General features: G+C 45.8%; 1 protein-coding gene and 1 non-coding gene across 2 annotated transcripts; both read right to left on the bottom strand.

The window, feature by feature from the left end:
- Positions 1-1,079: 1,079 nt before the first annotated feature.
- On the bottom strand, positions 1,080-2,501 carry LOC126030068 (zinc finger protein 85-like). Its single transcript, XM_049788268.1, has one exon. The coding sequence runs from the start codon at positions 2,286-2,288 to the stop codon at positions 1,080-1,082; it is 1,209 nt and encodes a 402-aa protein (XP_049644225.1). The 5' UTR covers positions 2,289-2,501.
- Positions 2,502-15,596: 13,095 nt separating this feature from the next.
- Positions 15,597-15,722, bottom strand: LOC126031911 (small nucleolar RNA SNORA30/SNORA37 family). The gene has a single exon (XR_007503718.1). It is a non-coding gene; the product is annotated as a small nucleolar RNA SNORA30/SNORA37 family (small nucleolar RNA).
- Positions 15,723-16,053: the final 331 nt, after the last annotated feature.

Raw genomic sequence — 16,053 nt, 5'->3', positions numbered from 1 at the left:
ATCTGAACTGCCAGAGACAGACCTACACTCCTTGAGTTCTCAGAGCCTTGCAGGCAAGACTCAGACAAACATCACATTTTTATTTATTAGAGAAGCCCAGGATTCTCTGACAAACCCCTAGGCCAGGAGAGAGGTAAAGAGGGAGAGAGAGCTGGGTTTGGTACCATTCAACAGTCTCTTCCAACTGCCAGCCCTGGGGAGGGTTTTATAGGCTCAACAGCCAATCACAACTAGGGTCTTATTTAAAGGGGTGGTGTCTTATTAAAAGGGGCAGACCACTTTCATGACTGGCTAGTGCTGGACCTAGGACTAGAGGTCTCTAGAAGACCACAAGAGGTAATTCTTGAGTGAAGAGTCGAGAGTAAACTTCGAACACTGCTGGGATGGCTCCAAGGCAAAGAAAAAAAAATTTACTGCAGCACTGTGGCTGTTTACCACATAAGACACCTTAGAATCAGTGACCAAGAACAAGATCCAGAGTTGGAGCAATGTGAGACAGACAACACAGTGGCTTGACCTGATAGCTCCAAGCCATGGGCTGTTTTTGATTATTTGGTCTCCAATCCCAATCGTGCAAGATCAGGATCTAAGAACCCTTATTTCTATTAGCAGATAAGAGAATTTCAAAGGCTAGGACACTGGCCTGGTTGTGGCCAGGGCAACAATTGTGGTGCAGGCCCCTATCCTGTAGGGTCTTGAGGCCTTGGACGTTTCTCCACAGCACAAGTAATTCCAGAGGCTGAACTTGTTTCACTCAGGGTGACTATTGTGACCCAGTAATTCTAACCTCACAGGTTAGAATGAACCTCACAATTAGGTTGAGGCTGCATTAAAATGTACCACATTCATGACACTTCTTAGGACTTCAACAACTCTCACCAGTGAATCCTGAGCAAGTACCCAAGGCTTTCCCCATTCTGAACATATGTGGGGCATATGTTCTCTCCATTATGCATATTCATGTAGCTAGAAAGAATTCAAGGCCTTCCCACACTCCTGATATGTATAAAACCTCTCTCATGTATACATTTCCTTGTAGATAAAAATGTGTAAACATTGAGCAAAGCTAAATTCCCACTTTACTGACATGAATAAGACATCTTTCCGGTATGAATCTTCATGTGCTTCCTAAGGTATGAGGACTTCATGAAAGCTTTTCCACACTCCTGACATATATAACACTTCTCTCCAGAATGAATTTTCAAGTGGCTAGTAAGGCTCGAATGTTGAGTGAAGGACTTCCCACACTCTTGACATAAATAAGGCTTCTCGCCAGTATGAATATTCATATGCTTTTTAAGGTTTGAGGAATGAATAAAGGTCTTCCCACATACCTGACAAGGCTTCTTTTCTCCAGTATGAATATTCATGTGACTCCTCAGGTAGGAGGATAGAGCGAAAGCTTTGCCGCACTCCTGACATGAATAAGGCTTCTCCCCTGTATGAATATTCATGTGCTTAATAAAGTTGGAGGATTGAGTAAAGGCCTTTCCACATTTCTGACATGAATAAGGCTTCTCTCCAGTATGAATATTCATGTGTCTCCTAAGGTATGAGGATTGAGCGAAAGCTTTCCCACACACGGGACACCTAAAAGTCCTCTCTCCAGTATGAATATTCATGTGCTGTGAGAGATATGCAGAGCGAGTGAAAGCTCTCCCACACTCCTGACATGCAAAAGGCTTCTCTCCGGTATGAACTTTCAAGTGGCTATTAAGGCTTGCAAACTGAGTGAAGGCCTTCCCACACTCCTGACACAAATACGGCTTCTCGCCAGTGTGTATCCTCATATGCATAGTAAGGTTTGAGGATTCAGCGAAAGCTTTGCCACACTCTCGACATGAATAAGGCTTCTCTCCTGTATGAGTATTCATATGTTTTTTAAGATTCGAGGAACGAATAAAGGTCTTCCCACACACCTGACATGAACAAGGCTTCTCTCCTGTATGAATGCTCATGTGACTCTTAAGGTATGAGGATAGAGCAAAAGCTTTCCCACATTCCTGACATGAATAAGGCTTCTCTCCTGTATGAATATGCATGTGCTTAATAAAGTTGGAGGATTGAGTAAAGGCCTTCCCACACTCCTGACATGAATAAGGCCTCTTCTCTACAGTATGACTATTCATGTGTCCCTTAAGGTATGAGGACTGAGTAAAAGCTTTCCCACACACGGGACACTTATAACTCCCTCCAGTATGAATATTCATGTGCTGTTTAAGGTATGCAGTCTGAGTGAAGGCCTTCCCGCACTGCTGACATGTATAAGGCTTCTTTACACTATGCATGTTCACGTGCTTTGTAAAGTTTGAGGATGCAACTACGGTCTTCCTATATTCCTGACATGTATGATGTTTCTTTCGTGTTTGCACTACCTTAGGTTCACTCAGTTGCGACAATTTTCTCAGAGCTTGTCCACTTAGATGACAGTCAGAGAGATCCTGTGCATTGGAAGCGTCCAGGGGTGCATCATGGTGCCGAACACACGGGAAGGCACCCACACATTGTTTACCCTTGGGTAGCACCACTCCATGAATAATGTGCTTTTGAGTCTGTCCCTGTGAGGGGATTGAAAGAAACATTGCAGCTTGTTCAGCCCAGGGTGGCCCAACTGAAGTGGTCTTTTTCCAGGAATTGGGTGTAGCAGACTTTGGGACACTGTGTCCAGTGGTTGGCAACTCCATAGTAAGGACACTCTCTTCACTTTGGCCCCCTCCTGAAAATATGGCCCCTGAGTCTTCACTACGATCAGGGTTAGAGCAGGACAGTTCTGTCCAGACTGTGTCCCACAGCACAGGATCATTCCCGTCCCACTGGGGCTGGCTGCTTCCCTGTGGAATAGGAGAGGGTTAGTCAAATTACTTTTCTCTCCCTTGACAGTCATCTTGTATACAACCAGGCCCAAAGTGTGATTGCAACCACAAAAATCAAAATTCTCCACATAAGTGGATATCTGTAGAGACAAGCAGACATCCAGTAAAAATAAAATGGGCTTAGGTAAGTAAAAGTCTGAACAGAGTGGCAAGAAAACCACTGGGTAAAGGTTCCATGTTCTCTCTGGCATCTTCCCTCCCCCAGAAGTCATTCTGACATTTTGTGCAGTAGCTGCCATAGATGGGGAAAATCGTAGCAACAGATCAGCGAATATCTGTTATTGTCCATTTTCCTCCACTTCTTTAGCTGCTATAATAATAAATACTGTACTTCAAGAACAGTCAGGACAGAGTCCATGAGAAAGAGAGCACTCTGTTCTCAGGCTTTTTTTCTGATGTATGTCATGTTTTCTTTACTTTGGGGGGGGGGGTTTGGGCCACACCCGGTGTCTCTCGGATTACTCCTGGCTATGCACTCAGAAATCGCTCCTGGCTTGGGGGACCAAGTGGGACACCGGGGGATGGTCCATCCTAGGCTAGCGCGTGCAAGGCAGATGCCTTACCGCTTGTACCATGGCTCTGGCCTTGTTTTCTTTACCTTTTTGAGTTTTGTGTCAAACCCAGCAATGCTCAGGGGTTATTTCTAGCTCTCCACTCAGTTGTTATTCTAAGTACTGCTTAAGGGTACCTATGAGATGCTAGGGATTCACCCTGAGTTGGCTAGTGAAAGGCAATTGGACTTTGTGCTCTATTTGTTCCCTTGCCCCCTCTTCTTTTCCTTCCTTCCTTCCTTCCTTCCTTCCTTCCTTCCTTCCTTCCTTCCTTCCTTCCTTCCTTCCTTCCTTCCTTCCTTCCTTCCTTCCTTCCTCCCTCCCTCCCTCCCTCCCTCCCTCCCTCCCTCTTCTTTTTGTTTTGTTTTGTTTTTGGGTCACACCTGGCAGTGCTCAGAGGTCACTCCTGGCTCTGTGCTCAGAATTCACTCCTGGTGGGTTTAGGTGACCATATGGGATGCCAGGAATTGAACCTGGATCTATCCAGGGTTGGCCACATGCAAGGCAAACTCCCTACCGCTGTACTATCACTCTGGTCCTCTTCTTTTTTTTTTTTTTATTTTTTGAACACAACTGTTTTTTTCTTTATATTTAATATGCATCATGGGGCTACTTTCAGCTGAGTTTAGGGGTCATTTCTGGTGATTCTTTTTTTTTTTGGGGGGGGGGGTCACACCCGGCAGTGCTCAGGGGTTACTCCTGGCTGTCTGCTCAGAAATAGCTCCTGGCAGGCACGGGGGACCATATGGGACACCGGGATTCGAACCAACCACCTTTGGTCCTGGATCGGCTGCTTGCAAGGCAAACGCCGCTGTGCTATCTCTCCAGGCCCATTTCTGGTGATTCTTAGGGAATCATTTGGGATACAGGGATTGAATCCTGGTCAGCCATGTTCAAGGTGAATGCCCTACATCCTGTGCTATTGTTCAGGCCCACTTTTTATTTTTATTAGTAGAACAAGCAAATTTTATGGATGTGAAGTGACCAGAGCTGTAGGCATATCTCTAGTTCCTCGATTCAGTGAATAGGCATAGAAGAATAAATGTATCCCTCCACATAATCTGAAGCACCAATTGTAAACAAATATGAAGCATCTTCCTTTGGGGAGTGGCTAGAGATCAGTGTGGGGCCTATGAATGCATGAGTGAAGGCTAGCGAAATCCCCCAAACACTGAAAGGAAATGGATATATCTGCCATTTAAATACCTCAGTAGGACTGGAGCCATAGGACAGCATAGAGGGGTGGATGCAGTGCAGCGGCCAGCCTGGTTTCAATCCCTAGCATCCCATAAGGATCCTGAGCCAGAACAACCCTTGAATATTGCAAGAGTGGCCCCAAACAGAATAAAAAGCTCCACTATAGGCAGATTTCTCCCAAACATCAATGACTTCACTTTCCTTTATTACTTTTTGTTTGTTTGTTTGTTTGTTTTTTGGGTCACACCCGGCAGTGCTCAGGGGTTACTCCTGGCTCTATGCTTGGAAATAGCTCCTGGCAGGCTCGGGGGACCATATGGGATGCTGGGATTCAAACCACCGACCTCCTGCATGCAAGGCAAATGCCTTACCTCTATGCTATCTATCTAGCCCCACTTTATTACTCTTTTTATATGGTTCCACACCAGGCAGTACCTTTGTTTACTCTGGCTATGTTTTCCCTGATCATGCTTGATGGGGATCAGGGTACACATATAGTGGTGAGGATGAAACCCAAGTTTTCATTGGAAAGGTCTCAATACCGATCCAGTCAAAAAATTAACAACTTTAAACACTGGACCTGGGCCCGGAGAGATAGCACAGCGGTGTTTGCCTTGCAATCAGCCGATCCAGGACCTAAGGTGGTTGGTTCGAATCCCAGTGTCCCATATGGTCCCTCGTGCCTGCCAGGAGCTATTTCTGAGTAGACAGCCAGGAGTAACCCCTGAGCAAACCCGGGTGTGGCCCAAAAACAAAACAAACAAACAAAAAAAAAAACCCAAAACAACAAAAAAACACTCGACCTAACGTTTTATCAAAATAAAATTCACAGTTATTTCTTCCCTCCCTAGATTCTTTTCCACGCAAATCACAGAAACTCTCTGGTTGAAAAAACTACTATTGGGGCCGGAGAGATAGCATGGAGGTAAGGCGTTTGCCTTTCATGCAGAAGGTCATTGGTTCGAACCCCGGCATCCCATATGGTCTCCCGAGCCTGCCAGGAGTGATTTCTGAGCATAGAGCCAGGAGTAACCCCTGAGCGCTGCCGGGTGTGACCCCCCCCAAAAATACTATTTATATCTTTAGATTAGAAAACTTATTGAATTGACATTAGCAGTACTATAGAGACAACAGATGGAACAAAGGTGCTGAAACTCAGGGCCCCATTACAAATTCTATGTACTTGTGGCACTGAGCTATCCTGCCACCAAGTAAAAATCTTGATTTAAAGACTGGAGCAATAGCATAGCAGGTAGGGCACTGCCTTGTATGCAGTTTACCCAGATTCAATTCCCTGCATCGCATTGGGTCCCCTGAGCCTGCCCAGAGTGATTATTGATGGCAGAACCAGGAGTTACACTTGAGTGCTGCAGTGAATGGCCCAAAAATCAATATATACGTATATATTCATTGGGAACTTGCAAATCTTACCGTCTCACTCCAATTTGGAATAAATTGATGAAAGGCCGAATCCTCAACTGGTGGTCTGCAACCTAAAATTAAACCAGATATGCAATGTAAAAATCTGTTGAGAGGTTGGAACAATTGCACAGTGAGGAGGACATTTGGCTTGCATACGGGTGACCCGAGTTCAATTCCTGGCATTCCATATGGTCCCCTAGCATGCCAAGATTAATTGCTGAGCACAAACCAAGAAAGACCTCTGAGAGTGGCCAGCTGTGCAGCACAAACAAACAAACATTAAAATATTTAGATGATGGTCCAGGGGTTATAGCTGCCTTGTCCAGACACTTCAGGGAGTTCTCTGGGTCCCTCAGGAAAGTGGGTGCAGGTTTCGGTGAAGGAAGGAGACACACTCAGATGTGGATCATAATTGTGTGTCTGTTTATTGAATGCTACAGAGATGTATTTAAACATGAATTTTACATGTGAAAGACTGCCTACACCTGCTTCTTTGCAAGGTTAAAAATTGCACTTTCGGGGCCCGGAGAGATAGCACAGCGGCGTTTGCCCTGCAAGCAGCCGATCCAGGACCAAAGGTGGTTGGTTCGAATCCCGGTGTCCCATATGGTCCCCCGTGCCTGCCAGGAGCTATTTCTGAGCAGACAGCCAGGAGTAACCCCTGAGCAATGCTGGGTGTGGCCCAAAAAAACAAACAAACAAAAAAATTGCACTTTCGGGGCTGGAGAAATAGCATGAAGGTAAGGCATTTGCCTTGCATGCAGAAGGTCAGTGGTTCGAATCCTGGCATCCCATATAGTCCCCTGAGCCTGCCAGGAGCGATTTCTGAGCATAGAGCCAGGAGTAACCCCTGAGTACTGCTGGGTGTGACCCAAAAACCAAGAAAAACAAAAAACAAAAATTGCACTTTCTTGTTAGCAACAAGCTTATCAGTACATACTGTTTGATCTATATGTTTCTTTACAAAAGATAATTCACAGGCCTTTAGTGTGGGTTACAAATCTTCTGAATAATAAGTTCCAATTAAAAGACAGGGGTGGGGCCGGAGAGATAGCACAGCGGCTTTTGCTTTGCAAGCAGCCAGCCCAGGACCTAAGGTGGTTGGTTCGAATTCCAGCGTCCCATATGGTCCCCTGTGCCTGCCAGGAGCTATTTCTGAGCAGATAGCCAGGAGTATCCCCTGAGCACTGCCAGGTGTGACCCAAGAACCAAAAAAATAAAGAAATAAAATAAAAGACAGAGGGGAGTTGAGCCAGAGGCTTCTCTGGTATCTAAGGGCAAACTTTAACATATCAAAGTTTTTGTTTTGTTTTGTTTTGTTTTTTGTTTTTGGGCCACACCCGGCAGTGCTCAGGGGTTACTCCTGGCTGTTTGCTTAGAAATAGCTCCTGGCAGGCACGGGGGACCATATGGGACACCGGGATTCGAACCAACCACCTTTGGTCCTGGATCGGCTGCTTGCAAGGCAAACGCCGCTGTGCTATCTCTCCGGGCCCTCAAAGTTTTTTACTCCTAGGCTGGACCTTGGATGTCAATTCTGATATAAATTAAAAGATTATCAAGTTTGCCAGGTGTTCCTACAAAGGGCTCTTTTTGTCTGAGCAGAATATTTTGTTGTTGTTGTTTTGTTTTATTTTTAGGTTACACCTGGCAGCGCTCAGGGGTTACTTCTGGCTCTATGCTCAGAAATCGCCCCTGGCATGCACAGGGGACCATATGGGATGCCAGGATTTGAAGCACCATCCTTCTGCCTGGAAGGCAGACGCCTTACCTCCAGGCTATCTCTCTGGCCCCTGAGCAGAATATCTTTCAAAAGACTAACTTTACTTTAAGAATTACAAAGTTGGGGCCGGGCGGTGGCGCTGGAGGTAAGGTGCCTGCCTTGCCTGCGCTAGCCTAGGATGGACCGCGGTTCGATCCCCCGGCGTCCCATATGGTCCCCCAAGAAGCCAGGAGCAACTTCTGAGCGCATAGCCAGGAGTAACCCCTGAGCGTCACAGGGTGTGGCCCAAAAACCAAAAAAAAAAAAAAAAAAAAAGAATTACAAAGTTATTTTTTTGTTTCTCTTGATGCTGATTTTCCCTGGTAAAGTGATATTTAATCAAGGCCATATTTGTACGTACTAATTTTTGACATCTGGAAGTAAATGTTCAACTATATACACAGCACAGCAGCAGGGAGATTCCTATTAGGCCAAATATATGTTTGCAACTAGTCTTTGAAACTATTACTAAGCTTGAGAAATACCACCCTCACTTTTCAAGGAAGCGACCTCTCTTTGAGGCTTTTTTCTCAGCCATCCGCACTGGGGGAGCCCAGTGGGCCTTCTGATTTTAACTTTCCTTAAATTATGGCGGCAGTACATAGCAGTGTGTTGGGTGTTAGCCTATCACACAACCGACCCTGGTGTGCTTCGTGATATTCCATATGGTCTTGAGCATGCCAGGAATAATATTGAACATTGATCCAAGATTAACCTGAGCACTGCTAGACATGGCCCAAAAAACAAAAACAAAAATTAGTTGAATTAAACCTGGCTTAATAACATAGTGACTATATGTTGTTGTCAGGTACTAAAAGGGAACATAGGTTACGATGATCACAATGAAGACCTTGGTGAAATCAACTTTAATGCTGTACTGTGCCTCCCTTGTGAATGGTTTAATCATATAGACAAAAAATATTTCTGAATGAGCGATAGCACAGCGGTAAGGCATTTGCCTTGCACGCAGCCAACACAGAAAAGACCACGGTTCGAATCCCGGTATCCCATATGGTACCCTGAGCCTGCCAGGAGCAATTTCTGAGCACAGAGACAGGAGTAACTCTGTGTGCCATGGGTGTGACCCAAAAATAAAAAAAAAATTTTCTGAATGCACCAGAGAGGAAGCACAGCAGGGAAGGTATTTGCCTCACATGTGGCTGCCAAGAGTAACTTCTGAGTATAGAGGAAAGAATAATCCCTGAAAAATCACTGGGTTGCTCCTAATGGAAAACAAAAAAAAAGTCCTTAGTATTCTTTTTGTTTGTTTGTTTGCTTTGGATCACATCCCGCAGCGTTCAGAGGATACTCCTGCCTCTATGTTCAGAAATCGCTCCTGGCAGGCTCGGGGAACCATATGGGATGCCGGGATTCGAACCACCATCCTTCTGCATGCAAAGCAAATGCCTTACCTCCATGCTATCTCTCCAGTCCCAAGTCCTTAGTATTCTCAACAATCAGGCCTGATCCATAGTATACCAAAGAGTATACTAAAGAGTTGCACAGAGGTTCGATCATTAGCTCATAATGAATCCCTGAGCACACCAGGATTGGTTTCAGAAGTTATGGGACAAGGAGTGTCCCCAAACACTACCAAGGTGGCCTCAAAGATGAGGGGAAAAAAAAGAAGAAGCTCTTGAGTGATCTCAAAATCTCTGGTATTACAATGGCAAAGACAACCATGGAGCCTAGGGATATACCCTAGAAACATAAAAATACAATACAAAAATCCCTTCCTCACACCTATATTCGTTGCAGCACTATTTACAATAGCCAGACTCTGGAAACAGCCAAAATGCCCTTCAACAGATGAATGGCTAAAGAAGCTGTGGTACATATACACAATAGAATATTATGCAGCCATCAGGAGAGAGGAAGTCATGAAATTTTCCTCTACATGGATGTACATGGAATCTATTATGCTGAGTGAAGTAAGTCAGAGGGAAAGAGAAAAACGCAGATTGGTCTCACTTATTTATGGGTTTGAAGAGAAATAAAAGACATTTTTGCAATAATTCCCAGAGACAAAAAAGAAGAGGCATGGAAGGTCTAGCTCACTACATGAAGCTCACCAGAAAGAGTGATGAGTGTTGTTAGAGAAATAACTACATTGAAAACTATCATAACAATGTTGGGCCCGGAGAGATAGCACAGCGGTGTTTGCCTTGCAAGCGGCTGATCCAGGACCAAACGTGGTTGGTTCGAATGCCGGTGTCCCATATAGTCCCCCGTGCCTGCCAGGAGCTATTTCTGAGCAGACAGCCAGGAGGAACCCCTGAGCACCGCCGGGTGTGGCCCAAAAACCAAAACCAAAACAAAACAATGTGAAAGAACGAGGGAAGTAGAAATCGGTCTAGAGTACAGGCCAGAGTGGGTGGAGAGGAGGGAAATCTGTGACTTTGGTGATGGGAATGTTGCACTGGTGAAGGGGGGTGTTCATTGAATGACCGAAACCCAACTACAATCATATCTGTAATCAAGCTGTTTAAATAAAGATAAAAAAAAAAAGAAAAAGAAAAGACAACCATGGAGATAGATTGGGCAGTGGGATATCCTTACATCAGGCTATCTAGCCAAGCTGAGATCACAGATGAGGGATGAAGATCTCAGATAAATGCCTAGATGGGGAACCAGAATGAGCAAAGACAAGACAGCAAAGTTCCAGATCATTTTGGTATTCAGCATCAAGGGCAGTGAATGGGAGCAGAAGAGGCTCCATATGCATAATCCAGGAGACTGACTTGCCACGCCCAGCACCATATCTTACATATGTCCATGAAACACCACATATGCTACAAGACCTGAGCCTGAGAGCTCATCCCACACTCACCTTCAAACACGTCTTTCTTCAGCCTTCCCAGGGCTGCTCCTTCCAGCCAGAAGATCAGCGCAGGTTTCACCCCACAATGCCCTGCCCCAGAGGGACAATTCTTGGGTAAGAGACAGGGGAAGGGACAATACCCACATGTATAGGCTGGATCCATAATCAAAGCAGCCAAATCACAGAAGAGATGAAGAGCAGAATCTCTGCTTTCCATATGAACATTGGTTATAGCAGATAAAACCAGATTTCAATAAAAGAATTCAATTAAGCGGCCTGGATAATACAGTGGAAGAGCAATAGTACAACACTGGGCTCATACAGGGCCAACGATATCTATCTTGATATTTTCTCTGATGTGTTCTAGAAGTGAGGCCACCAATTGTGGCCCCAAAACCCTCCCCGCTAAATCGGGTGGGGGGGGGGCTTCAAAAGCCTTTTTGAATTTTGTGTGTGCATGAGAGAGAGAGTGAGAGTGAGAGAGAAGAGAGATAGAGAGTGTTCCTAGGGCATATCCCTAGGCGTGGTATTGCTGGATTATAATAAATCTATTTTTGGTTTCTGAGCCACAACTGGTGGCACTAAGGGGTTACTCCAGGCTCTGTGTGGAAAAAACTCGCTCCTGGCAGGTTCAAGGAACCATATGGGATGCTGAGAATTGAACCCAGATCTGTCCCAGGTCAGTGGTGTGCAAGGCAAATGCCCTTCCTACCGCTGTGCTATCACTTCAGCCCCTCATAATGAATCTTAATTTCCAGTGTTTTAAGGAATATCCAATTGTTTTCCAGAAAGCCTGGACTAGATGGCTTTCCAAGCAGCGATGAATGAGAGTTCCTTTTTCTCTACATCCATGCCAGCATTGGTTGTTCTTGTTCTTTGTGATGAGTGCCATTTTTTGTGGAATGAGATGATGCCTTTTTTGTTGTTTTGATTTGCATCTCCCTGATGATTACTGATGTGGAGCATTTTTTCTTTTTCCTTTTTTTTTTTTTTTTAATTTTGGGTCACACCTGGTGGTGCTCAGGGGTTACTCCTCGATATGTGCTTAGAAATTGCTCCTGGCTCAGGGGTCTATATGGGACGCCAGGGATCAAACCCATATGGGATTCCTGGGTCAGCCACTTGCAAGGCAAATGCCCTACCACTGCGCTATTGCTCTGGCCCTGGAGAATTTTTTCATGTGCCTTTTGGCTATCTATGACAGGGACAAGCATGGCACCCCATGGTTTTTTGTTTTTGGTTTTTTGGTTTGTTTTTTTTTGGTTTTTGGGCCACACCCATTTGACGCTCAGGGGTTACTCCTGGCTATGTGCTTAGAAATCGCCCCTGGCTTGGGGGGACCATATGGGACGCCGGGGGATCGAACCGAGGTCCGTCCTATGCTAGCGCTTGCAAGGTAGACACCTTACCTCTAGCGCCACCCCCACACCCTATGTTTTAACTGTAGTAGAAACCACACTGTCAAAACAGAGAGAGAGAGAGAGAGAGAGCGAGAGTGAGAGAGAGAGAGAGAAAGAGAGAGAGAGAGAGAGAGAGAGAGAGAGAGAGAGAGAGAGAGAGAGAGAGAGAGAGAGAGAGAAAGAGAGAGAGTAGTGGTAAAATGCCAAAAATGCCAGCCCCAGAACAGGCAGGGAAGGAAGGATGGGTGGGAGGGAAGAGGGCATCAAGGAAGATGAGGGGAAACTGTTGACATGATTGACAGGAAATAGTGAAGGTTATTGTGCATAATAATTGAGTTGACTGTAACTCAATTATAAACAACTTTATCTGTGAAAGAAAAAACTGAAGTATGAACAACCTTGTAACCATGGGTTTAAATAAAAAAGATGGGGGCTGGATGTGGCTGGGATTAATAGCACAGAGAGGAAGGTGTTTGCCTGGCGCACAGATAATAAGGCACGCAGTGGACAGGGTTTTCCAGATGGTTCCCGGAGGAAGCCAGGAGTAATTTCTGAAGACATAGCAAGGAATAACCATTGAGTGACAATGGAAGTGATACCCAAAACAAACACACTATAAAACCAAGGGATTAGAATGGTAGTACAGTGAGGAGGGCACTTTGTTTGCACAGGGACATCCTTGGCTTGATCCTCAACACTACCAATCCCTGAGAGAGCTAGAGTGCAGAGCCAGATGTCAGTCCCAGTCAGGCTAGGTTAGCACCAAAAGAAATAAAACATAAAGGGCCAGAGTGATGGCACAGTAGGCAGGGCCTTTGCCTTTCACATGATTGACACAGGTTCTATCCCAGCATCTCATATGGTCCCCTGATTCTGCCAGGAGCAATTTCTGAGAACAAAGCACTGAGCACCACTGGTGTGACTCAAAAACAAACATAAAAAGGAAACAAAGAGAAGTCAAAGTATGGCCCAGGACACAGCACAACAGACTGAGAATCCTGCCTTGTATGCAGGAGCCTCAGGTTTGATTCCCCGGATGCTGTGTGGCCTTTAAAAAATCATGAACAGGGCCCGGAGAGATAGCACAGCGGTGTTTGCCTTGCAAGCAGCCAATCCAGGACCAAAGGTAGTTGGTTTGAATCCCGGTGTCCCATATGGTCCCCTGTGCCTGCCAGGAGCTATTTTCTGAGCAGACAGCCAGGAGTAACTCCTGAGCACAGCCGGATGTGACCCAAAAACAAAAAAAAAAAAAAAAAAAATCATGAACAAAATTTAAGACACACTTGCTCACATTCACATTGGACTCTTTGGGGGTTGGGACTTTAATACATAGGAGAGCACTTTACCTTGTACAAGGCTGAGCAAGGTTTGATCACTAGCATCCCAAGTGATCCACAAACAATGCCAGGAGTAGTCAGTCCCTAAGCAGAGTGGCTGGAGTAAGCTATGAGCACGCCCATGTCTGGCCAAGAGCTTCCCCAAACCTACAAAAATTAAATGATTTGTATTTGGGAGAATTTGGGGATATAACCCTCAGAGGTCGGGGCTGACTCCTAGCTCTGTGCTCAGGAATAAATCCTAGCAGGTTCGGAAACTAATGTGGAACAGGGATTTATCCTTCTTCACACCAACCAAGGCAAATACCAGACACACTTTACTATCTCTCAGGACTGTGAAATGACATTTAAAACTATAAAGTAGTGTGCCGGAACAATAGCACAGCAGGTAAGGCATTTTTCTTGCACTTGGCTGACACAGGTTTAATCCCCAGCATCCCATATGGTCCCCTGAGCCTTCAGGAGTGTTTTCTTTGTGGAGAGCCAGAAGTAGCCCCAGAGAGCTGCTGGTGTGGCCCAAAAACACCAATAAAAAGTATAATGTTGGATTCGGCTAAGCAATGAAGACAGGGGCAGAGGGTTAAAAAAGAAATGGAGAAAAATTTGACCTTGGGGAATCTGCAAAGTCCAAAGTCCAAAATGTCCTAGGTCTCTAGGGCAGCTCTTACCTACTGCCTGAAGGTGCCTGTATGTCTCCAGCATCACTTCTCTGTAGAGCATCCTCTGAGAGGCATTCAGGTACAGCCACTCCTCTGGGGAGAAGATCAAGGCCACATCGAGGAAGGTCACCGTGTCCTAGGCAATACATACAGGAATGGTTCAGGCAAACCTTGAGAAAGGCCAGGACTCCTCCTTGGGTCCTAAAGGGTTTCAGGCTATCAGGAGGAATCAGCATCCATGTCCTTTTCTCTAAGGGCAACCCTAGTGGAAGGTCCCTAGATATCAACATAGATAGCCAGATCTTCATCCACATGATGTTCTAGAAGGTTCTTGGAGGTGTTACTTGGCACAGACATCCCAGGCCTATTCCTGATTCAGTGAGCACTAATGGGAATAACACTGAGTTCAGAGCCAAAAGGAGCTGAAAAAAAAAAAAAAAAACTCTGGCTATGTATCAAAATGCTAAACACAAAAGCCCATCCTGCCCAAAAGGCTATCTCTGCCAGGACACAAGGGACTAGAAAGTAATTTAAGGGTCCAGTGATTTAATCAAACCTGTGCTTGATGGGTCCGGAGAGATAGCACAGCGGCGTTTGCCTTGCAAGCAGCCGATCCAGGACCAAAGGTGGTTGGTTCGAATCCCGGTGTCCCATATGATCCCCCGTGCCTGCCAGGAGCTATTTCTGAGCAGACAGCCAGGAGTAACCCCTGAGCAATGCTGGGTGTGGCCCAAAAACCAAAAAAAAAAAACAAACAAAAACAAACAAACAAACCTGTGCTTGACTTTTTTGTTTGTTTGTTTTTTGGATTACACCTGGTGGGACTCAGGGGTTACTCCTAGTTCTTCACTCAGAGGTCGCTCCTGGCAGGCTCGGGGGACCATATGGGATGCCAGGAATCGAACAACCATCCCTCCTGGATCAGCCGCAGGTAGGGCATTTGCCTTGCTGGACTTTTGGTACCAAAATTAGAAATAAATCAGGGGCCGGAGAGATAGCATGGAGTAGGGCATTTGCCTTGCATGCAGAAGAATGTTGGTTCAAATCTCAGCATCCCATATGATCCCCTGAGCCTGCCAGAAGCGATTTCTGAGCGTAGAGCCAGGAGTAACCCCTGAGTGCTGCCAGGTGTGACCCAAAAACAAAACAAAACAAAACAAAAATTAGAAATAAATCAAAGTGCTTTTCCCCAGGTGAGGCAGAAATGAGGCAGAAATCTAGGATCAAGGTCTCCTTCCTCACCAACATCTGGGTCCATATTACCAGAAGCTCAACCCTATAAATGGCAACTTATAGGGTCTTAGACCTGCCTGGTGTGGCCCCAACGCCAAACACAAGACAATAAAAAAGGACAAAGTCATTTTAAACTGGGGCCAGAGTAGCAGCACAGCAATAGGGCGTTTGCCTTGCACGTGGCTGACCCAGGATGGATGCGGGTTCAATCCCTGGCATCCCATATGGTCCCCTGAGTGTGCCATGAGCGATTTCTAAGTGCAGAGCCAGGAGTAACCCCTGAGCATGGCCAGGTGTGGCCCCAAATAACAAACAAATAAAAAAGTAGTCTCTTTTTTTCTCTCTGTCCCACTGAGTGGCTGCCACTGGCACACTGCCAGGGTAGGATGCAACCAAGGGGTTTTTCTCTTAGCACCAGCTACCAAATCCTGGCCCCACAATCAGGGGAGGACCTGTGAAAGTGCTAAAAAAAAAAAAAAAGGGCCCGAAGAGATAGCACAGTGGTGTTTGCCTTGCAAGCAGCCGATCCAGGACCAAAGGTGGTTGGTTCGAATCCCGGTGTCCCATATGGTCCCCGTGCCTGCCAGGAGATATTTCTGAGCAGGTAGCCAGGAGTAACCCCTGAGCAATGCCGGGTGTGGCCCCCAAAAAACAAACAAACAAAAAAAAGTAGTCTTGGAGCCGAAGAGATAGCACAGTGGTAGGGCGTTTGCCTTGCAAGCGGCCGGTCCAGGACCAATGATGGTTTGAATCCTGGCATCCCATATGGTTCCCCCATGCCTGCCAGGAGCATTTCTG

This window comes from Suncus etruscus, chromosome 15 (assembly GCF_024139225.1).
Source record: "Suncus etruscus isolate mSunEtr1 chromosome 15, mSunEtr1.pri.cur, whole genome shotgun sequence".
Classification (NCBI taxonomy): domain Eukaryota; kingdom Metazoa; phylum Chordata; class Mammalia; order Eulipotyphla; family Soricidae; genus Suncus; species Suncus etruscus.
Note: the sequence above shows the minus strand (reverse complement) of the source record. Positions and strands in the feature narration are given on the sequence as shown.